The following is a 26,059-nucleotide window of genomic DNA, read 5'->3' as shown; positions in this document are numbered from 1 at the left end:
CAACCATAATCCTGATTCCCCCCTTCCTTCCATGTCCCTTGATCCCTTTAGCTCCAAGAGCTATATCTAATTTCTTCTTGAAATCAGACGTTTTGGCCTCAACTACATTCTGTGGGAGTGAATTCCACACATTCACCACCCTCTGGGTGAAGAAATTTCTCCTCACCTCAGTCCTAAAAGGTTTACCCCTTATCCTCAAACTATCACCCCTAGTTCTGAACTCCCCCACCTTCGGGAACATTGGCCGGAATTTTACCGCCTCGCTCGTCCCGAATCGGGGCAGGTGAGGTTCGCAGAACAGAATTCTCCATTGGCCTTGGGTGGGGTTTTACGAGCCTCGCCTGAGCGAGGTTGTAAAATCCTGCCCATTCTTTGCTTAATGTGCCCTGTCTAATCCTGTTAGAATTTTATAAGTTTCTATGAGATCCCCTGTCACTCTTCTAAATTCCAGTGAATATAATCTTAACCGACTTAGTCTCTCTTCATGTGACAGACCTGCCATCCCAGGAATCAGCCGGGTAAACCTTCGCTGTACTCCCTCTATAGCAAGGACATCCTTCCTCAGATAAGGACACCAAAACTGCACACAATACTCCAGGTGTGGCGCTCTATACAACTGCAGCAAAACATCCCTATCCTTATACTCAAATCCTCTCGCTATGAAAGCCAATATACCATTTGCCTTCTTTACTGCCTGCTGTACCTGCATGCTTACTTTCAGCGACTGATGCACAAGGATTCCAAGGTCTCACTGAGTCTCCACCTTTCTCAACTTACACCCATTTAAATAATAATCTGTCTTCCTATTATTGCTACCAACGTGGATAACCTCACATTTATCCACATTGTACTGCATCTGCCATGCAGATGCCTACAGACTCATCCTGTCCAAATCACACTGAAGCATCTCTGCATCCTCCTCCTCACAGCTCACTCTCCCACCCAACTTTGTTTCATTTGCAAATTTGGAGATAATACATTCAGTTTCCTCTTCCAAATCAATAAAAAATAATGTGAACAGTTGGGGTACTAGCACAGATTCCTGCGGAACACCACTAATCACTGACTGTCAATCAGAAAAAGACCCATTTATGCCAACTCTTTGCTTCCTATCTATTAACCAGCTTTCTATACATCTCAAGACATTACCTGCAATCCCACGTGCTTTAACTTTACATAGTAATATATTATGTGAGATCTTATCGAAAGCCTTCTGAAAGTCTAAATAAACCACATCCACTGGTTCTCCATGGCCAACAGTACTAGTTACATCCTCAAAAAATTCCAATAAATTCATCAAGCATGATTTCCCTTTTGTAAATCCATGCTGACTTTGTCTGATTATACCACTACCTTAAAATGCCGAGTTATGAAATCCTTGATAATAGACTCCAGCAACTTCCCCAGTCCTGATGTTAGGCTCACTGGTCTATAGTTCCCTGATCAGTTCACTGGTCAGTTTAGCATGGCCAATCAACATAGCCCGAAGGGGCTTTTGGCAACCCCATAGCAGGGTGTTGCTCACTTGGGGGGAGTGGATGCTGGTATCAGCGAGTGGGGGGCGGGGGGAGGGAATGCTGATGCCTTGAAAAAGGACACCCCGATCCCCGAGGAGCCAGCCTTGCTGGCAGCTTTGGGTCCCCACCCCGTAAAAATTTTTAAGTGTGGGTGAGTTTAACGAGAATCTCCCCAGGCTTCAAAAACACGTCTAAGTGTGGGTGAATTGTGAACTGAGTCACACCAAACCACCCAGTGGGAACCTCATTGGTTTTCCCACTGGAGACAACACTTGGGCCAGATTCTCCGACCTCGCCCGCAGCTGCAATTCTCCAGTCCCGCTGCAGTGAACGGTTATTTGGCTGAGCACCAAATTCTCCGTGCTCGCTGGCTGTGACAGTGGGGCATGAATGGCCGGAGAATTCCGGCCTTAGAAATTTTATGGGAGAGTTCTGCCCATCAAGTTATAAATGCACCCTCCTGCTGCAGCACCTCTAATGGCAGGAGGACGTCAATGCAGCCAGATATTTTTCACCCGAGGAGCTCCCATCATAGCATAGAATCCCTACAGTGCAGAAGGAGGCCCTTCAGCCTAAAGAGTCTGCACTGACCAAAATCCCACCCAGGCCCTATTCCCGCAACCCCACACACTTACCCTGCTAATCCCCCTGACACTAGGGTCAGTTCAGCACGGCCAATCAACCTAACTCGCACATCTTTGGACTGTGAGAGGAAACCGGAGCACCCGGAGGAAACCCACGCAGACATGGGGAGAATGCACAAACTCCGCACAGACAGTGACCTGAGGCCGGAATTGAACCCGGGTCCCTGGCGCTGTGAGGCAGCAGTGCTAACCACTGTGCCACCATGCTGCCCCAATATAAGTGGAGACATGCGAATTGAGAGTGGAAAATAGTTGGCAGGGGCCACGTGAACATGGTGCTGGTAGATCTTTGCTTTCAACAGGAGGTAGCTGGGTGCTAGCAGATCAGTTTCTGTTCCATATCCTGTCCAAGGCTGGAAAGGAAGCTTCAACAGGAAATATGATGGACAGCCATCTTGCTCTCATTTGCTACATGCCCCTTCCTAAAATTTACGTTCTCCCCGTGTCTGCGTGGGTTTCCTCCGGGTGCTCCGGTTTCCTCCCACATTCCGAAAGACGTGCTGGGGTTAGGTGCATTGACCCGAACAGGCGCCGGACTGTGGCGACTGGGGGAATTTCACAGTAACTTCATTGCAGTGTTAATGTAAACCTTACTTGTGACAGTAACAAATAAACTTCAACTTTAAAAACAAATTTTTGCAGGAAAAGTGAATTAAGCAGTAAATCAAAGCAGGGATTCAAGAGTTGAAAATCATGAAGGAGTTTGATGGAGTAAATAGGGAAAATAGTGGCGGCAGAATAGCGAAGATGAACATACAGGTTGAAGATTGTTGGCCAAAGAAAAAGCCAGGGGAGGTGAAAAGAAATTGTGTTGTGATGCGAAATGTAATGATTTGGAATGTGTTACTGGAAGAAGCAAATTCACAAGCATCTTCGAGGAGGCAGTGATGTAGTGGTATTGTCACTGGACCAGGGTAATGTTCTAGGGACCCTGGGTTCGAATCCGACCATGGCAGATGATGGAATTTGAATAAAAATCTAACGATGACCCTGAAAGCATTGTCGATTGTCGTAAAAACCCATCCGGTTCACTAATGGGGTGGCGCGGTAGCACAGTGGTTAGCACTGCTGCTTCATAGCGCCAGAGACCCGGGGTTCGATTCCCGGCTTGGGTCACTGTCTGTGTGGAGTTTGCACGTTGTCTGCGTGGGTTTCCTCCGGGTGCTCCGGTTTCCTCCCACATTCTGAAAGACGTGCTGGTTAGGGTGCATTGACCCGAACAGGCACCGGACTGTGGCAACTCGGGGAATTTCACAGTAACTTCATTGCAGTGTTAATGTAAGCCTTACTTGTGACTAATAAATAAACTTAAACTTTTATAATGTCCTTTAGGGAAGGAAATCCTTATCTGGACTGGCCTACACGTGACTCCAAAGCCACAGTAATATGATTGACTCTTAAAAGGTGGTGTGGTGGTAATTTAACCAGACGAGTAATCCATGTCAATGTGTTGGGGACAAGGGGTTCTCATCCCAGCAGAGCAGCTAATAGAATTTAAATTCAAGGAATAAAACATGAAATTGAAATCTAGCTTCAGTAATGGTGACGATGAAACTATCATTCAATTCCTCTCATGCAGAAGGAGCTATTCAGCCCATCGAATCTGCACTGACTCTCTGACAGAGCCTCTTACCCAGGCCCCAATCCCAGTAACCCCACGTATTTACCACTTAAATCCCCCTAACCTACGCATCTTGGGACACTATGGCACAATTTAGCATGGCCAATCAACCTGACCCGCACATCTTTGGGGACTGTGGGAGGAAACCGGAGCACCCGGAGGAAACCCATGCAGACACGGGGAGAAGGTGCAAACTCCACACAGACAGTCACCCAAGCCGGGAATCAAACCCGGGTCCCCGGCGCTGTGAAGCAGCAGTGCTAACCACTGTGCCACCCTTGATTGTTGTAGAAAGCCATCCAGTTCACTAACCACATTTAGATAGGAAATTTGCCATCCTTACCTGGTCTGGCCCACAGCAATGTGACTGATTCTTAACTACCCTCTGGAATGGGACATCAAGCTACTTAACTGAAGGGTCATTAGGGAGGGGAGACAAAACGTTGGCCACGCCAGCGACGCCCATATCCTGTGTAAATTTCTTTCAAACTCAGAAAGGACATGGCTGCAGAGCGATGGGAAAGAATTGGGGCCCATTGGACAGCTCCTTCAAAGGGAGAGCAAAGGCGCGATGGGCCGAATGGCTTCCTTCCTGTGCTGTGACTCCAAGCAAATCATTGGAAACTGTATTTGGGATGTTGGTGTGAGGTAATGTGACCTAATGGCACTGGTCTCTCCCACAGGTATATTGGAGCTCTCGGAGCCCGTGTGATCTGTGACAACATCCCCGGATTGGTCAACAAACAGCGGCAGCTGTGTCAGAAACACCCGGATATTATGCAGTCAATAGGGGAAGGAGCCAAGGAGTGGATTCGTGAATGTCAGCACCAATTCCGACACCATCGATGGAACTGTAGCACCCTGGGCAGGGACCACACTGTATTTGGCAAAGTAATGTTGCGTAGTAAGTTGTTTTTTTAAAGAAAATTTTAAAGTTTAAAATGGTAAGGAAGCAAACATAGAAACATAGAAAATAGGTGCAGGAGTAGGCCACTCGGCCCTTCATATCTGCACCACCATTCAATGTGATCATGGTTGATCATGCACTTTCAGTATCCCATTCCCGCTTTCTCTCCGTACCCCTTGATCTCTTTAGTCGCAAGGGCCACATCCAGCTCCCTCTTGAACATATCTAACAAACTGGCCCCAACAGCTTTCTGTGGTAGAGAATTCCACAGATTCACAACTCTGAGTGAAGAAGTTCTTCCTCATCCCAGTCCCCTTATTCTTAGACTGTGACCCCCAGTTCTGGACTTCCCCAACATCGGGAACATTCTTCCCGCATCTAGCCCGTCCAGTCCCACCAGGATTTTATATGTTTCCATGAGATAGCCTCTCATTCTTCTAAATTCCAGTGAGTACAAGCCCAGTCGATCCAGTCTCTCTTCATATGTCAGTCCTGCCATTCCAGGAATCAGTCTGGTGAACCTGCGCTGGATTCCCTCAATAGCAAGAACGTCCTTCCTCAGACTAGGAGACCAAAGCTGCACACAATACTCAAGGTGTGGCCTCACCAAGGTCCTGTATAACTGCAGCAAACCATCCTGATTCCTATACTCAAATCCTGGAATTGGAGAATTCCTGCAGTGCGAAAGGGAACATGTTGGCGTTCAAATGCCCCCCATTTTAAAATACTCAAACACTGCTTCATTTAGTGAAAGGGTGTTGTGATCTGCCTCTTTATATATTCAATTGTGAACTCAATCCTTAACAGAAAGTAGGGGTTACCAACCCTCCAGGATTGTCCTGGACACTTCATGAACGATTAACCCCTAGGACACTGCTGTGAAAAATCAAATGGTCACTAAAAATAATTATATACTTTAAAAAAATGTTTTGGACTCTTTCATTTGTCAGTTATAAAAAATATTGGAGATTGAATCAAGAATCATCCAATGGGTAATGAATGATGGGCGGCACAGTGGTTAGCACTGCTGCCTCACAACTCCAGAGACCTGGGTTCAATTCCAGCTTCGGGTGACTGTGCGGAGTTTGCACATTCTCCCCGTGTCTGTGTGGGTTTCCTCTGGGTGTGCTCCAATTTCCTCCCACAGTCCAAAAGTGCGAAAGTTAGGTGAATTGGCCATGCTAAATTGCCCCTTAGTGTCCCAAGGTAGATTAGGGGGATTAGCAGGGTAAATACCTGGGGTTAAGGGAATGGGGGTGGGCCTTAGTAAGATGCTCTGTCAGAGAATCGGTGCAGACTTGATGGGCCGAATGGCCTCTTCCTGCACGGTAGGGATTCTGTGAACAGTCTGTTTCCAATTGGCGTGGGAAGGCGGGACATCATGTGAAACCCCAGAAATATATGTCCAGCCAAGATTAGCAACCCTAATTTTAACAGAGATCGACACATTTCCAAGCAGAAGTTGAATGAATTCCATGGGAATTTCTAAGTATTATTCTTTAGATGGTTCAAATAATTTGTGATTCCATATTGATTCATGGGATGTGGGTGTCGCTGGCTGGGCCAGCATTTATTGCCCCTCCCTTATTGCCCCTTGAACTGGATTGCTTGCTAGGCCATTATCAGAGGGAAATTAAGAGTCAACCACATTGCTACAGATCTGGAGTGTTCAGATTCGAGAACTCACTCACTGTCCTATCTCCAAGTCAGTGATTGTGAAAAGCCCAAAGAGCCATCTTTCCTTCTGGGGCTTCTCATATCCCATGAACGAATAAAGAAAATGAAAATGTCCTGAGCGGCACTATATAATTGTAGATTATTTCGATCTATTAAACATTCGGTTGTATTCCAGCTCATCCTCCCATTTAAGATGTGATTCTACTGTAGCTAAGTGGCTGAACGCTCTGTAGACGCCACAGGTTGTAAGCTGGTTCTTGGAATGCGCACTGCTGTAGATCTCCTGCAACAAAGGCACATCACAAGCAGACGGATTCCTGGCTAGGATTGCTGGCTGCGCTTTTCAAGTGTGGCAATTCTGAGCCAACAGCCTGCAGAATATCAAAAGCCCTGACGCGCTGTTGGGTGCTGAGTCCTGGCCAGTACCTCACTTGCTGCAAATGATTTCTTCAAACGCACTGTCCCGAATTAAAGGGACAGCTCACAAAACATAGGCAGAGTTTTAGGAATAAAGCTGGTGGCAACGTGGTAATGTCGCTGGAATACTAATCTAAAGGCCTCAGGCTTCTGTTCCGGGGGGGGCGTGGGTTCAAATCCTGCCAGTGGAGCTTAAATTCCATGAATAAATTATGGAATTATAAAGCTGGTCTCGGTGAAGGTGGCCTTGAAACTATCATCGATTGTCATTAAAACCCATCTGGTTCACTATTGTTCTTTAGGGAAGGAAATCTTGCCATCCTTACCCAGTCTGGCCTAAATGTGACTCCAGAGCCATAGCAATGTGGTCCCCTCTCAACTGCCCTCTGAAATGGCCCAGCAAGTCAAACAATTCAAGGGCAACAAATGCTGGTCGTGCCAGTGGATAAAAGCAAATTACTGCAGATGCTGGAATTTGAAACCAAAAGAGAAAACACTGGAAAATCTCAGCAGGTCCGACAGCATCTGTAAGGAGAGAAAAGAGCTGACGTTTCGAGTCCAGATGGCCCTTTGTCAAAAGCTTTTGACAAAGGGTCATCTGGACTCGAAACGTCAGCTCTTTTCTCTCCTTACAGATGCTGTCGGACCTGCTGAGATTTTCCAGTGTTTTCTCTTCTGGTCTTGCCAGTGACGCCCACATCCCATGAAAGAATGTTTCTTTTTAAAACATGAAGATCCACATTCAGGATGTGAAATGTGGGGATAATCTCCCAAAGTGTTTCCTCAGCCTGTACTCACACACGGCCTGGTGAGGAGGATAGGTTGAGAAAGGTCTTCTTTACCCAGAGGGAATGTGGAAGTAGTTGAGGCCAGTAGCAGAAAGGGCGGCACGGTGACACAGTAGTTAGCACTGCGGCTTCACAGCATCAGGGACCCAGGTTCGATTCCCTGTCTGTGCGGAGTTTGCACGTTCTCCCCGTGTCTGCGTGGGTTTCCTCCAGGTGCTCTGGTTTCCTCCCACAGTCCAAAGATATGCAGGTTAGGTGGATTGACCCGAACAGGCGCCGGAGTGTGGTGACTTGGGGATTTTCACAGTAACTTCATTGCAGTGTTAATGTAAGCCTAATTGTGACTCTAATAAAGAAACATTAAATTTTGGATACATCTAAGAGGCAGTTAGATAAACCCAGAAGGAAGGTATAGGATCTGCTGATATAGAGTGGGATGAAGAGGGTTGGGTGGAAACTCATGTGAAGCACAGATGCTGGCATGAAACAGTTGGGCTGAATGGCCTGTGTCTGTGCTGTAATTCCCTGTAATTGTGTATTACCTGAAAGTATATTTCAGGACTCTCAGAGATGGTGAGTTGGGAATATTCTGCAAGTATTTAATTTTTCAAACTATCAGCCAGCCACAATCAGAGATTAAATGACTTTTTTATTTAAAGTAAAAGAAACAAAATCCACAAGGGATTGAAATCTTGCGTTGCAGTAAATAATGCTCCTTCCACAGGAACAAACATGTAGGTGACAGCAGCAAGCCTGAGCAAGGCATTCCAGTGGCTGTGGCCCTGGCTGTACCACAGATAATTCTTTACATTGAAAGGGAAGCTTCTCAGTCATATTTGCCATAACTTGCCTTAGCTGTGCCACTTCTCTCTGAATCAGGAAGTTGTAGGTTCAAGTCTCACTCCAGGAGACTTCAGAACAGAAATCTACAACCTCACTTCGAGTGCAGTACTGGGGGAATGCTACATTGTGGATGACATTTATTCTTCATGAAAAGTTCAACTGAGGCACCAGCAGGTGGACGTGAAAGACCCCATGGGTATTTTGGAGGGGTTCTATCCAATGTATTGATCAATATTTATCCCATAATCAACTTCACTAAATAGATTACTATTCCACTGCAGTTTGTGGGATCTTGCTGTGTGCTAATTGGCTGCCATCTTTCCTTCGTTATAATAGTGACTGTATTTCAAAGCACTTCATTAGCAGAAAAGAACTCTGGGACATCCTGGGAGGTAAATGACGTTGTAGAAATTAATGCTTTATTTAAAGAAACTTTAAAAAGCAATTAACATACCAGCAACGGCACATTGGTTTTAAGAGAAAAGCACACATTCAAACACACTTAAAAACACTCAAACACACTCAAACACAATCAAACATACTCAAATACACTCACACACACAAACACAATCAGACACACTCAAAAACACACACACATTCAAATACACTCAAACACACTCAAATACAATCAAACACACTCAAATACACTCACACACAAACACAATCAGACACACTCAAAAACACACACACATTCAAATACACTCAAACACACTCAATACATTCAAACACACTCAAATACACACAAACACACTCAGACACACTGAAACATATTCAAATACACTCAAAATACTCAAATACAGTCAAACACACTCATATACACTCAAACACACTCAAACAAACTCATATACACTCAAACACACCCAAATACACTCGAACACACTAAAACACACTCAAATACACTCAAACAAACTCAAACACCTCATAAACACTCAAATACCCTCAAACACATGCAAATACACTCAAACACACTCAAATACACACTCAGATGCACTCAAAGACACTCACATACAGTCAAACACACTCAGATACACTCAAATACACTCAGATACACTCAGATACACACAGACACTCTCAAACACACTCAAACTCACTCAAACACACTCAAATAGACTCAAATACACTCAAACACACTCAAACACACTCAAATGCACTCAAATACACTCAACCACAGTCAAATACACTCAGGTACACTCAAATACACTCAGATACACACAGACACACTCAAATACACTCAAACACATTCAAACACACTCAAATACACACAAATACGCTTGTATACACTGAAATACACTGAAATACACTCAAACACACTCAAATACATTCAGATACACTCAAACACATGCAAACAAACTCAAATACACACAATACACTCAAACACACTCAAAAACACTCAAACACACTCAAATACACTCACATACACACAAACACACTCAAACACACTCAGACACGCTCAGACACACTCACATAGACTCAAACAAACTCAAATACACTCAAATACACTCAGACACACTCACATAGACTCAAACGCACTCCAATACACTCCAATACACTCAAACATACTCAAACACAATCAGATACACTCAAATACGCTCAAACACACTCAAATACATTCAAATACACTCAGATACACTCAAATACACTCATACACACTCAGACACACTCTGATACACTCAAATACACTCATACATACTCAAACGCACTCGGATACACTCAAACACACTGAAATACACTCAAACACACTCAAATATACTCAAACACACTCAAAAACTCTCAAACACACTCAAAGACAGTCAAACACACTCAAACGCACTCAAACACAATCCAATACACTCAAACACACTCAAATACACACTCGCATACACTCAAATACATGCAAACACACTCAAATACACTCAAACACATTCAAACACACTCAAATACAATCAAACACACTCAAATACAATCAAACACACTCACATACACTCAAACACGTTCAAATACAATCAAACACATTTGAACACACTCGAACCCACTCACATGCACTCAAATGCACTCAATAACACTCAAATACACTCAGGTACACTCAAATACACTCAGACACACTCGAATACACTCTAATGCACTCAAACACACCCAAATACACACAAATACACTAAAACACACTCCAATACACTCAGATATACTCATATACACTCAGGTACACTCAAACACACTCCAATACACTCGAATACACTCAGACACACTCAAATACACTCCTATACACTTAAACACACTCAAACACACTCAAATACACTCAAACACACTCAAACACACTCAAATACACTCCTATACACTTAAACACACTCAAACACACTCAAATACACTCAAACACACTCAAATACTCTCAAACACGCTGCAACACACTAAAACACACTGAAACACACTCAAATACACTCAAATACACTCAGACACACTCACATACACACAAACACACTCAAATACACTCAAACACACTCACATAGACTCAAACAAACTCTAATACACTCAAATACACTCAGACACACTCACATAGACTCAGACGCACTCCAATACACTCCAATACACTCAAACATACTCAAACACAATCAGATACACTCAAATACACTCAATCACACTCAAATACATTCAAATACACTCAGATACACTCAAATACACTCATGCACACTCAAACACACTCTGATACACTCAAATACACTGAAATACACTCAAACACACTCAAATATACTCAAACACACTCAAAAACTCTCAAACACACTCAAAGACAGTCAAACACACTCAAACGCACTCAAACACACACTCACATAGACTCAAATACATGCAAACACACTCAAATACACTCAATTACACTCATACACACTGAAATACACTCAAACACACTCAAATACAATCAAACACACTCAAACACACTCAAATACAATCAAACACACTCAAATACAATCAAACACACTCAAATACAATCAAACACATTCAAACACACTCGAACCCACTACATGCACTCAAATGCACTCAATAACACTCAAATACACTCAGGTACACTCAAATACACTCAAACACACTCGAATACACTCTAATGCACTCAAACACACCCAAATACACACAAATACACTAAAACACACTCCAATACACTCAGATATACTCATATACACTCAAACACACTCCAATACACTCGAATACACTCAAACACACTCAATTACACTCAAACACACTCAGACACACTCAGACACACTCAAATACACTCGAGTAAAGTCAAATACACTCAAACACACTCAAATCACTCCAATTAACTGAAACCCACTCAAATAGACTCAAATACACTCAAACACATTCAAACACACTCAAACACACTCCACTACTCTCAAATACACTCACATATACTCAAACACACACAAACCCACACTGAAACCCACTCGGCCAAACTCAAATACACACTCAAACATGCAAACACACTCAAATACACTCAAACACTCTCAAACACTCTCAAATACACTCAAACCCACTCAAACACACTCAAATACACTTAAACTCATCAAATACACTCGAATACACTCAAATGCACTCAAACACACTCAAACACACTCAGATACACACAAACACACTTGAATTCACTCAAACACACTCAAACACATTCAAACACACTCAAACGCAGTCAAATACACTCAAACACGCTCAAATGCAGTCAAACACGCTCAAACACACTCAAACACTCTCAAATACACTCATTCACACTCAAATGTACTGAAATACACGCAGACACACTCAAATACACTCAAACACACTCAAATACACTCAAATACACTCAAACGCACTCAATTACACTCAAATACACTCACATACACTCAAACACACTCAGATACACACTCATACACACTCAAACACACTCAAATACACTCAAACACACTCAAATAAACTCAATTACACTCAAACACACTCTAATACACTCAAACACACTCAAACACACGGAAACACTCTCAAAAACACTCAGGCTCACTCCAATGCACTCAAATACACTCAAGTACCCTCAATCACACTCAAACACACTTAAATACACTCAAACACACTCAAATACACTGAAACACACTCAAACACACTCAAATACACTCAAACACACTCAAATACAGTCAGATACCCTCAAATAAATTCAAATGCACTCTACCACACTCAAACACACTCAAATACACTGAAACACACTCAAATACACTCAAATACACTCGAACACATTCAAATCCCCACTTAAACACACTCAGACAAACTCAAATACACACTCAAACACACTCAAATACACTTAAACACACTGAAATACACTGAAACACACACACGCTGTCATATTTACTCAAATGCACTCAAACACACTCAAATACACTCACACACATCAAATACACTCAAATACACTCAAACACACGCAAACGCACTCAAACACACTCAAACACACTCAAACGCACTCAAATGCTCTCAAACGCACTCAAACACACTCAAATTCACTCAAACGCACTCAAACACACTCAAACTCACTCAAACACATTCAAACACACTCAAATACACTCAAATACACTCAAATACATGCAAATACACTCAAACACACTCAAATACACACTCAAACACACTCAAAAACACACTCAAACATACTCTGAAACATAATCAAACACACTCAAATACACACACAAACTGTTATGTCACAAAGGTTGATCCCCCTTTGTGAAGCCATGCCGAATCCCCCAACGAGGACTATCTTGCTTTGTAATCTGTTACAAGTGTTTGGGAAGGTGTGAACTGTTCTTCATTAACGTTTAGAGGTTCATTAATATAAAGACCTGCCTGACACTCGCTTTAAGTGAACGATTAACAAGTTCTTTACTTAACCAACCGGGAACTTTAACTAAACAAGTTACATAACGATTCAAGTAAGTTTTTCCTGGAACGCTGTTCAAATAAATACAAAGACCATTCATTACCAAAAAAATAATAATTCAGTCACTCTCAAAAATATACAAGCAGGTTTGTGGCTTTGGAAACACATTTGGAGTGCTTCTGGCGAGTCCGCTGTCTGTAAGCTCTTTCTGATTTGGTATCCTTCTGTGAGGTCGATGGAGTGTTCTCTGAAGAGATATTTTAAGCTGGCATCGAGCCACTCCTTCCCTCTCTAGGTGTTGAGAGGTGGCAATTCTTCAGTTGAACTGCAGACAGGCAGTTGATTGCCTCTTTGTAACTCTGATGACCTATCAATTTTCCTACACCAGGATTGGTCTGATGTTGTCAGCAACAACAAATTCAAATTTGATAGATTCCTGATAGCTGAGTGTCTTCTTTAAACTGATAGGCTGTCAAAATTCAAAAGCTTGCAAAGCCTGTTACCGAGGCAACCCTGATGCTTGGTCCTTGTTACAAATGTTGCAATCTGTGTACCCTGTATGCATCTGCACTTTAGACATCCGATTACTGAACACAAAACCGACTTTAAAGGGACCACACTTCACAAACTCAACTTCACAACACAAACATACTCAAATAGACACACTCACACACACTCAAATAGACCCACTCACACACTGGACACTCAAGCACATGTGCTTAAATACACGCACGCATTCAAAATCACACACTGAAATGCACACACTGCACACTCAAACACACACCTTATACTCACACACTCAATCATACATTCAACTGCATGCACTCACGTTCAAAGTCACACACTCAAACACACTCAAATGTGCACATTGAAACACGCATTCACACTCACACAGACATACACACACATTCACATTCTCACACACACAAACTCACACGTATACACACACACTAACAGTAACACAAGACTCATATATACATGCACACACACTGACACACACATGCATTCGAAAACATGCCCACCCTCAGTCACACTCTCATATGCATACATACGCACATTGATATGCACGCATAAACACTGACACACATACACTGATTTGTACATACAAACACTTATACACATGCACACATATATTGATATGTACACACAAACACACACTCACATGCAAATATTTGTGTATCATCGCTGAGCAGAGAGTGAGATAGAGAGAGAGAGCGAGAGGGAGAGAGAGAGTGCGAGAGAAAGAGAGAGAGAGAGAGAGAGCGAGAGAGAGCAAGAGAAGGAGAGAGAGAGAGCGAGAGAGCGAGATAGAGGGAGAGATCGAGAGAGGGAGAGAGTGAGAGAGCGAGATAGAGGGAGAGAGCGAGATCGAGAGAGACAGAGCGAGAGAGGGAGAGAGAGAGTGAGAGAGCGAGAGAGGGAGAGAGAGCAACAGAACGAGAAAGAGGTAGAGAGCGAGAGAGAGAGAGATAAAGCGAGAGAGAGAGGGAGAGAGAACGAGAGTGAGAGGACGAGATAGAGGGAGAGAGGGAGATAGAGAGCGAGGGAAAGAGCGAGAGAGAGGGAGAGATAAAGCGAGAGAGAGAGGGAGAGATAAAGCAAGAGAGAGGGGGAGAGAGTGAGCGAGGGGGACAGGGAAGGCGAGTGAGCGAGATGGAGGGAGAGAGCAAGAGAGAGGGAGATAGAGAGCGAAAGAGAGCGAGAGAGAGGCAAAGATAAAGCGAGAGAGAGCGCGAGAGAGGCAGAGATAAAGTGAGAGAGACAGCGAGAGAGAGAGGGAGAGATAGAGTGAGAGAGAGGGGAAGAGAGTGAGAGAGGGAGAGAGAGAGAGAGTGAGCGAGAGAGTGAGATAGAGGGGGAGAGTGAGAGAAAGGGAGAAAGCGAGTGAGAGAGCGAGATAGAGGGAGAGAGCGAGAAAGTGAGAGAGATAAAGCGAGAGAGAGGGAGAGAAAGCGAGAGAGGGAGAGACAGAGTGAGAGCACGAGATAGAGGGAGAGAGCGAGAGAGAGGAAGAGAGTGAGATAGAGAGAGAGAGGGAGAGAGCGCGAGAGGAAGACAGAGGGAGAGAGCAAGAGAGAGGGAGAGAGCGAGATAGAGAGAGAGCGGGCGAGAGGGAGAGAGCGAGATAGAGAGAGAGAGGAAGAGAGCGAGAGAGCGAGCTAGAGGGAGAGAGCGAGAGAGAGGGAGATAGAGGGAGATAGAGAGCGAGAGAGAGAGAGGGAGAGAGCGAGACAGCGAGGGAGAGAGCGAGCATGTCTTTTACTAGGGGTCAGGCAGGGTCTGCTCTCCTAAACTAGCTAAAGTTAGAGTATGTCTTTATGCCAAGTTGTGTAAACAGTAATAAGAGATGTAAATATTTCCACAGGCAAACTGGTGAAAAGTCAAACAGAAATAATTCAGGCAGGAACTGGTCGCATTTATCTTCAGAGCCCTGACTCTGTAACTGTAAAGGTAAAGGTATTACTGCCCCTCTGGGCACAACGCAGATACCCCCCTGTCCACGCTGTAGGGCTATAATGCTTGGAAACTCCAAGCAGAAGCTGCTGCTAAAAATTGACATAACGCAGTTTCAGGGGTGGTGTAATCAAGGTGTTTAAAATAGTAATGATTGTGTAAATAGAGAGAAAATGATTTCTGGCGCAGGAATCCACACCTATGGGGCATAATCTTAGAATTAGCTCCTTTTTATATAAGGGGTACTGGAATTAAACCTCATTGCCTCAAAAAGCTGTGGATGCTGGAAGTGAATTGGATTTTTCATGACTGCAATGGGAGATGGTTTTTGGGGAACCAAGCCAGGTGACATTTTGCGATTCTCATCCTTGTTTTCAAAGCCTCCATCCGTAGCACCTCCATCCGTTCCCCGCTGTCTCTGTAACCTCCACCCCTCCTCCAACTCTCCCAGATCCCTGCGCTCCTTCAATTACAGCCTCCTAGCCATCCACCAATGGTCACTGTGCTTCCTCCTGTCTGCATCCTAAACTCTGGAATTTCTTCCCTAACCCTATCCATCTCCCCTCTCAGATGCTCCTTTAATCTCCCTTTTCCCAGGCCTGATGGGAAGGATTTTTCCACGGGATTTTGAACCCCAATATTGGGAAAAACCGCGGGGGACCTGACCCTGCTTTTGCGGGGGGAGGGGGCCAGACCTGGGGGAAGAGAATTGTGTTCCCAAAGACAGCCCCCTATTTGACCTCCTCTGTGCTTGCCATCTACTAAGGTTATTTATTAGTGTCATAAGTAGACTTATATCAACACTGCAATGAAGTTACTGTGAAAATCCCCTCGTTGCCACACTCTGGCGCCTGTTCGGGTACACTGAGGGAGAATTTGCATGGCCAATGCACCTGACCAGCACGTCTTTCAGACTGTGGGAGGAAACCGGAGCACCCGGAGGAAACCCACGCAGACACGGAGAGACACAGATAGCGACTCAATCTGGGAATCGACCCCGGGTCCCTGGCGCTGTGAGGCAGCAGTGCTACCATGAGTGGGCTGCTAATGCTGCCAGTCCAATCGCAGGTGTGGCAGCTCAGGAGCCTTGAGAGACCCAAGCCTGTGAAGTATTTTGGGACAATTTCATAGCATAAAGCTGCTATATAAATATAAGTTGTTGTTATACAATTGAAGCTTTACCATTTGCCTTTATATTCTAGCCCCGTTGTGTTGATGGCCAACATTTCACTCAGTTTGTTGATCGCAATTTGTACTCATCCACTGGTTTAGATAGAAACTGTGTTGTTCTGAATCACATAAATAACAGGATGTCTTTGTGGAGTTCAACTGTGGAGTTCGGCAACTTTGAGATTGGCAGCTTAACAAGAAAAATGGCTCAATCTACAGGACTCCATCTTAATGGATTTCACAATTTTACATTGCTGTTGGCAATGATAAAAGCTACTGAGGCTACCCTGAAGATGGGTTGATTTGATTTATTATTGTCACATGTGTTAACATACAGTGAAAAGTATTGTTTCTTGCGCGCTATACAAACAAAGCATACCGTTCATAGAGAAGGAAAGGAGAGAGTGCAGAATGTAGTGTTACGGTCATAGCTAGGGTGTAGAGAAAGATCAACTTAATGCAAGGTAAGTCCATTCAAAAGTCTGACGGCAGCAGGGAAGAAGCTGTTCTTGAGTCGGTTGGCACGTGACCTCAGACTTTTGTATCTTTTTCCCGACTGAAGATATGGAAGAGAGAATGTCCGGGGTGCGTGGGGTCCTTATTTATGCTGGCTGCTTTGCCAAGGCAGTGGGAAGTGTAGGCAGAGCCAATGGATGGGAGGCTGGTTTGCGTGATGGATTGGGCTACATTCACGACCTTTTGTAGTTCCTTGCGGTCTTGGGCAGAGCAGGAGCCATATCAAGCTGTGATATAACCAGAAAAAAATGCTTTCTATGGTGTATCTGTAAAAGTAGGTGAGAGTCGTAGCTGACATGCCAAATTTCCTTACTCTTCTAAGAAAGTAGAGGCATGATGGACTTCCTTAACTACAGTGTCGGCATGGGGGGACCAGGACAGGTTGTTGGTGATCTGGACACCTAAAAACTTGAAGCTCTCGACCCTTGAGAAGACAAGGACACCTCAGCTTAAGGATACCATCAGAAATATACATTTAACTGAAAGAATAGGGAAGGGGATGGCCCAGCATGTTAGCATAACCGAGCAGCAGTCTCTGAGGAGGCGTGGGTTTGAATCCCACCGCTGCCAGAATTGATTTGAGTTTACAGGCAGCATAGTGGTACAATGGTTAGCACTGCTGCCTCAAAGCGCCAGGGACCCAGGTTCCATTCCGGCCTCAGGTCTGTGTGGAGTTTCCATGTTCTCCCTGTGTCTGCGTGGATTTCCTCTGGGAGCTCCGGTTTCCTCCCACAGTCCAAAGATGTGTGGGTTAGGTGGTTTGGCCATGCTAAATAGCCCCTTAGTGGCAGGGGGATCAACAGGGTAAATACATGAGGTTATGGGGATAGAGCCTGGATGGGATTGTTGTCGGTGTAGGCTTGATGGGCCGAATGGCCTCCTCCTGCACTGTAGGAATTCTATGGACAGGTATCAGACACTCAAAGAGAAGCAGCATGGATTTGTTAGGAGTTGCGTCTGACTAATCTGGTTGAGAATTTCCTGGAGGTCACAGGAGTGATGAATAGGGGTGTATCTGTAAGCGTAGATCATGTCGACTTCCAAATGAATTCAATAATGTTCTGCCCAAGAGATTATCAAAGAAAATGAAAGTATGGAGAGTTGGAAATAACCTTGTAAAACTGGTCATCAATATTTTGGGAGGTTGTCCAATTGTTGGAACACAAATAGTGTTGCCAAGGTTCTGTGCTGGGACCTCAGCTCTTCAGCATGTTTCTCCATGCCTTGGATAAAGGAATAGCAAGTTGTATTGAAGTTTTTTAGATTTATTTTATTTATTATTAGTAGCCACTAATAATAAAGGCTTACATTAAACTGCAATGAAGTTACCGTGAAAAATCCCCTAGTTGCCACACTCCAGCGCCTGTTCAGGTGCACTAAGGGAGAATTTAGCACGGCCAATGCGCCTAACCAGCACGTCTTTCACACTGTGGAAGGAAACCAAAGCACCCGGAAGAAACCCACGCAGACATGGGGAGAACATGTAGACTCCACACAGACAATGATCTAGGTTGGGAATCAAACCCAGGTCCCTGGCGCTGTGAGGCAGCAGCGCTAACTACTGAGCCACTGTGTCGCCCCACTGAGATGATACTAAGTTCAATGACACAGTACGTTAGATCAATTGGACTAGAAAGTTACAAGGGGATGAATGAAGTTCAATGTGGGGAAGTGTGATCCTCAAACTATCTCGAGCATTTGCTAAACCAGGGGTGTTAGGGGATCAAAGGGGTTTTGGATGTTGGGGGATCAAAGGGGTTTTGGGTGTTAGGGGATCAAAGGGGTTTTGGATGTTGGGGGATCAAAGGGGTTTTGGGTGTTAGGGGATCAAAGGGGTTTTGGATGTTGGGGGATCAAAGGGGTTTTGGGTGTTAGGGGATCAAAGGGGTTTTGGATGTTCGAGTACACAAGTGACTGAACCAGTGGATGGGTGCAGATTTCACTCAATAAGGTGAATGGGATGTTGGCCCCCATTGCAATGGGGCTTGAATACAAAGGGGAAGGGCTCATGCTTCAGTTGTATTGTCAACAACTTGCACCTTCAGGGTATTGAATTGGAAAGAAGCTTCACAGAAGCATTATCAAACAAAATTGACAATCAGCCCCATTAGGAGGTATTAGGGCAGATGATTGGTCAAAAAAGCATCGTAAAGGAGGAAGGTAAGGAGGAAGTGTTAAGGAGAAAATTCCAGAGCTTCAGGCCAAGGCAACTGAAGGCACAGGCCACCAATGGTGGAGTGATTAGAATTGGGGATGGTCAAAAGACCAGAGTGGAAGAGCGCAGAGATCTCAGAGACCTGTCAGGTTGGAGGACAATATGGCGATAGGGATGGAAAGTATATTTAATGAGAAGGAAAGGAGGGAGTGCAGAATGTAGTGTTACAGTCATAGCTAGGGTGTAACATTTACGAAGTATTTAGATATTCACTTGCACTGTTATAATCTCCAGGGCCATTGGCCAAGCACTAGAAAATGGGATTAGTATAGTCAGATCTTTGTTGACCAGCATAGGCACAATGGGCTGAATGGCCTCCTTCTGTCCTGTAAACGTCCATGAATCTGTGAATCCCATTACTGTTGCATCAACTTGAATTGAAGTGAAATATATAAAGATTCTTGAAGGGTTTGACAGGGTAGATGCCAGTGGATGTTCCTCCTGGTTGGGGAATCTAGAACTCAGGCGCACAGTCTCAGGATATTAGATGTGATTTGATGTGATTTGATGTGATTTATTGTTGTCACATGTATTAACATCCGGGGTGCGTGGATCCCTAATTATGCTGGCTGCTTTTCCGACGCAGCGGAAAGTGTAGACAGAGTCAATGGATGGGAGGCTGGTTTGCGTGATGGATTGGACTTCATTCACGACCGTTTGTAGTTCCTTGTGGTCTTGGGCAGAGCAGGAGCCCATACCAAGCTGTGATACAACCAGAAAGAATGCTTTCTATGGTGCATCTGTAAAAGTTGGTGAGAGTCGTAGTGGGTATGCCAAATTTCCTTAGTCTTCTGAGAAAGGCGTTGGTGGGCTTTCTTAATTATAGTGTCGGTATGGGGGGGACCAGGACAGGTTGTTGGTGATCTGCACACCTAAAATCTTGAAGCTCTCAACCATTTCTACTTCATTCACATTGATGTAAACAGGAGCATATTCTCCTTTACGCTTCCTGAAGTCGATGACAACCTCCTTTGTTTTGTTGACATTGAGTGAGAGATGTCGTCACATCAGTTGACCAGATTCTCTATCTCATTCCTGTATAGGGAATAGAACTGAGCTGAGGAGAAATTTCTTTAATCAAAGATTTGTGAATCTTTGGAATTCTCTATTCCAGAGAACTGTTGAGTCTACTCAAGAGTGCAATCAATAGATTTTTGGTTATAAAGAGGATTAAGGGGATAGTGCGGGAAGCTGTAGCTAAGTCAGCCATGATCTTATTGCATGGCGAAGTAGACCCAAAAGGCCAAATATCCATTCCTGCTTCCATTTCTATGTTCTTATTATGAACTGAAAAACAGTTGAAAAAAACAGGAAATAACACAACAGATCAGTCAACGCCTAAAAGTGGAAAATCGGCCAATTATATTTGAGTAAAACTTTATCATAAATTTGAGCTCATCTAAAGCTCTGCTTAAAAGTTTTAAAGAGGTTTATTTATTAGTGTCACAAGTAGACTTACATTAACACTGCAATGAAGTTACTCTGAAAATCCCCTAGTCGCCACACTCCGGCGTCTGTTCGAGTACACTGAGGGAGAATTTAGCACGGTCAATGCACCTAACCTGCACATCTTTCGGACTGTGGGAGGAAACCGGAGCACCCGGAGGAAACCCATGCAGATACAGGGAGAACGTGTAGACTCCACGCAGACACTGACCCAAGTTGGCCTCATCCTGACTTGTACCACGTTCCATTCGTCTGTCACCCCTGTTCTAACCGATCCACATTCGCCCCTGATCAATCAGAACCTCAATTTTTTAAATTTGTGTTTGTGCTTGAAAATCCCTCCACAGCCTTATCACTCCCAGTCCCAATTCCTCCCCCCTTCCTCCCCCTCATCCCCCCCCCCCCCCCCCCCCCCCCATGATATCTGCATTTCTCCAATCCTGGCCTCTTGAGCATCACCAACTTCACTCCACCATGTCAGGGTGTGAAACCACAAACCCCAGGGTATATTATGAAGTTAGACTAGACCCCAATTATTTGCTATTTTGGCATTAACGTGAGGATAAGGTGTTTCACCCCCAAGTGCAATTCTATTGACACACTAAGAAGATGTTAGCAAAAAAAACTTTATTTAACAACACGGGTTAACTATAACAAATGAATTAGCTTAACATTTGCCAATTGAACAATACTTAAACATGACAAGATACAGTTCTTAACTGCTAATCTATCCCTATAAGTTCCAATTCAAGCAGTATTCATCTTACAGACTTAAATCCCTCTTCAAAATCAGTTAGCAAACCCCCAGGCTTGTCCTTGTTAACAGCCCTAGAGCCTTTTTCGACACCTCTGGAGAGAGAGAGACAGAGAGATACCTGCCTTCTGACAGCGCAAACAGCAGCCTCCAGAGAGAGAGAGAGAGAGACGCCTCTTGTTTCTTTCAGGACTAGGCAGAAAACTGACGGTTTTAAAATAAAAAAGAAACTGTGTATCGTCCCTGCAAGCTTAACTCCTCCCATTAGCACTGTCTCTTGTCAATCAACCTAATCAAAACCCTACTCTGAAACTCCAAGAGAAACCTAAGTAAACACATGTATTAACTCTGTTTAGAAAAACACAGCATCAGTCATTATCCTGCATTCTCAATGTTCAAGCTACCTGCTGCCCAGACAAATTGGCACCGTGTGAAACAGAGCTGAATTTTAAACAAACCCCCTTACAAGAAACACAATATAAATTTATTTCTTAAAGGCACAGTATCATCACAGCCATTGGTGGTAATTAGTGGAGGGCTGCCTCCTCGCTTTACCCCACACTTGTGGAGTTGTGCCCCTCAAGCAATATACAACTCAATTCTCTCTCTCTGATGGAGAGAGATGCCTGTGGCCGTTTGTGGATTCTGGCCAATTACCAAATGACCACATTATCATTGGTGACCTTGCCTCCAGTTGCCTGGTCGTTAGGTTCTGAAATTCCCTCCTGAAGCCTTTACAAAGAACATAGAACAGTACAGCACAGAACAGGCCCTTCGGCCCACGATGTTGTGCCGAGCTTTATCTGAAACCAAGATCAAGCTATCCCACTCCCTATCATCCTGGTGTGCTCCATGTGCCTATCCAATAACCGCTTAAATGTTCCTAAAGTGTCTGACTCCACTATCACTGCAGGCAGTCCATTCCACACCCCAACCACTCTCTGCGTAAAGAACCTACCTCTGATATCCTTCCTATATCTCCCACCATGAACCCTATAGCTATGCCCCCTTGTAATAGCTCCATCCACCCGAGGGAATAGTCTTTGAATAGTCTTTCCACCTCTTTATCTCTTCTCTGTCTTTAAGATATTCTTTACCGCTTAATTCTTGGCTCACCTATTCAAATAAACCACGACTTGGGGGTGAATTTTCCCGTTCTGCCCACCACGGGAATCATAGCGGGCAAGGGGCAGACCGTGGAAAGGTCCATTGATCTCGGGTGGGATTTTCCAGGTTCGGCGCGAGCACGGCTGGAAAATCCCACCCAAGTGTCAGACAACACTGCTCTTCACAAGGGTATTTTATTAGATTCGAGGTCCAAAATATGCAAGTTTCTTTTTGTTGTCCGTCAGGACTGTAGGATAACCTCTTGGTTCTCGGACCAAAAACAGCAAAGGAGAATGGGGAACAGGGATAGGACAGTTTTGAAAAATGCCTAACCGACCTTGGAACACTGTGTACAATTCTGATCAGCCTATTATAAAAAGCATATTATTAAACTAGAAAGAGTGCAGAAAAGATTTGCTTGGATGTTACTGGGACTTGATGGTTTGAGTTATAAGGAGAGGTTGGATAGACTGGGACCTTTTTCCCTGGAGCATAGGAGGCGTAGGGGTGATCTTATAGAGGTCCATAAAATAATACATAGAAATACATACAAACCCTACAGTGCAGAAGGAGGCCATTCGGCCCATCGAGTCTGCCCCAACACCAATCCCACCCAGGCCCTATCCCCACTTAGTTACCCTGCTAATCCCTCTAACCTATCACATCTTGCGACACTAAGGGTTAATTTAGCATGTCCAATCAACCTAACCCGCATATATTTGGACTGTGGGAGGAAACCGGAGCACCCGGAGGAAACCCATGCAAACACGGGGAGATTGTGCAGACTACACACAGACAGTGACCCAAGTCGGGAATCGAACCCAAGTCCCTGGAGCTGTGAGACAGCAGTGCTAAGCACTGTGCTACCGTGCCACCCATGAGAGGCATAGATCAGCTAGGTAGTCAACATCTTTCCCCAAAGGTAGAGGAGTCTAAAACTTAAGGACATAGTTTAAGGTGAGAGGGGAGAGATACAAAAGAGTCCAGTGGGGCAATTTTTTCACACAGAGGGTGGTGAGCGTCTGGAACAAGCTGCCAGAGGTAGTAGCAGAGGCGGGTACAATTTTGTCTTTTAAGAAGCATTAAACACTTACATGGGTAAGATGGGTATAGAGGGATATGGGCCAAATGCAGGCAATTGGGATTAGCTTAATGGTAAAAACTGGGTGGCATGGACAAGTTGGGCCAAAGGGCCCGTTTCCATGCTGTAAACCTCTATGACTCTCTGACCTACAGAACTATGCACAAAGTGTATGTTGGCAACAGGACAGGATCAGAGAAAATGGGTGGAATGGAGTGTGGAAGCAGACGTGACTGAAACAGATATAACCTGAGAGTGGTGCCAAGTGAAATGACAGTGTTCACACACACACCAATGGTAGACGAAATGTGTTGTGAAATCAGGATGCGACATAACGTGTCCACTGGTGAGTTAGGGACTCCCGCAGATTTACTGCTGTTTATGTTTCCTAGTTGGCTGTTAGTTGCCTTCAATAAATTATGTACATGCAACTTGACACCTTTCACAAGAAAATAAATAGTAAAAGGCTGCGCGTGGGAAAAATGGAATGGGAATAAAGTTTTCTTTTGCGTCAGTCTTTCTGTCGCTGAAAAACATCAATTCTATGAAATGTTCCTATTTAAGGCTTTGCCCGTGGTACCGATCTGTTCTCAGAGCGACGTTTCCTCCTGGTTTAATAACACTTAACATTTTTCACCATGTTTTCAAATCCCTCCATTTATCACGGCCAATCCACCTAACCTACACATCTTTGGACTGTGGGGGGAAACTGGAATACCTGGTGGAAACCCACGCAGACACGGGGAGAATTTTGTTACGTAATTGAAGGAATAACAATACATGTCCAGGATATGTCCAAGCTCGGCTGGTGTGAGTGACTTGGGGGGAAACTTAATTGCAGTTGGTGGTGTTCTCGTGTGCCTGCTGCTGGAAGTCACAAATGCAGGGAAGGAGCCTGGGGGAGTTTGTTGCAGAGCATCTGCTGACGCCCCTCCCTATCTCTGTAATCTACTCCGGCCCGACAGGTCTCCGAGATCTCTGCACTTCAGCAAGTCAGGCTTTTCGAGCTTCCGCAATTTTAATCATTCCACCAATGTCTGGAACGAGCTGTCAGAGGCAGTAGTAGAGGCGGGTACAACTTAATGTGCGGGGTTACAGGGATAGGATGTGGGGGGTAGGCCTGGGTAAGATGTTCTGTCGGAGAGTCGGTGCAGTCTCGATGGGCCGAATGGCCTCCTTCTGCATTGTAGGGATTCTATGACCTTTTGGAACATTGGGAATAGGCGGAGGATGTTCATCCCCTAGGACCTGTTCAAACATTTAATTAGATCATTGCTGATCATCCTCTCCACACCATTTACCTTTGTTTCATGTCCCTTGATTCTACAGTTTTGAAAGCTCCAGTTATTCTCTCTCACGCTCACACAACCTTCTGGGGTGAAAAACTTTCAGATTTCCAGCAGTCTTCATGTCAAAAGGTGAATTCGGAACAGCCTGGCTGTTATTTCATCCACAGGAAATCAACTCTCTCCTCTCGGATCCTCCTCATTTTAAGACCTTGATCAGATCTCCACAAGGATAGCAGCAGTTCATCAAAAAAGTCCATCGCCACTTCAACGACAACTGTGCATTGGCAATAAATACCAGTCTTGCCGAGTGGTGCCATATCCGGGAATGAAAAAGATAAACTGGAACTGATTGTTCCTTGTTCATGTTCTGGTGGCGCAGTGGTTAGCACTGCTGCTTCACAGCGCCAGGGACCCAGGTTCGATTCCCGGCTTGGGTCACTGTCCATGTGGAGTCTGCATGTTCTCCCCATGTCTGTGTGGAGTTTGCAGGTTCTCCCTGTGCCTGCATAGGTTTCCTCCGGGTGCTCTGGTTTCCTCCCACAGTCTGAAAGACATGCTGGTTAGATGCATTGGCCGTGCTAAATTCTCCCTCAGTGTACCTGAACAGGCACCAGGGTGTGGCAACTAGGGGATTTTCACAGTAACTTCATTGCAGTGTTAATGTGAGCCTACTTGTGACAAAAGTTACAGTTTATTCATTAGGCTTAGAAGTAGGCTTAATAAATTAACTTTACTTTACTTTAAAGGAGGAAAGAATATTGCCCTGTTTA

General features: G+C 44.5%; 1 protein-coding gene across 1 annotated transcript in view; it reads left to right on the top strand.

Annotated features, from left to right (window-relative positions):
• wnt2bb (wingless-type MMTV integration site family, member 2Bb) overlaps positions 1-26,059 on the top strand; it is an 85,734-nt gene that overhangs the window by 18,854 nt on the left and 40,821 nt on the right. The window contains exon 2 of the mRNA XM_078242002.1: positions 4,466-4,686. Coding sequence (XP_078098128.1) covers positions 4,466-4,686 — 221 coding nt within the window. The remainder of the gene's footprint in view (positions 1-4,465; positions 4,687-26,059) is intronic.

The sequence above is a fragment of the Mustelus asterias genome, chromosome 25 (assembly GCF_964213995.1).
Source record: "Mustelus asterias chromosome 25, sMusAst1.hap1.1, whole genome shotgun sequence".
Taxonomy (NCBI): Eukaryota; Metazoa; Chordata; class Chondrichthyes; order Carcharhiniformes; family Triakidae; genus Mustelus; species Mustelus asterias.
Note: the sequence above shows the minus strand (reverse complement) of the source record. Positions and strands in the feature narration are given on the sequence as shown.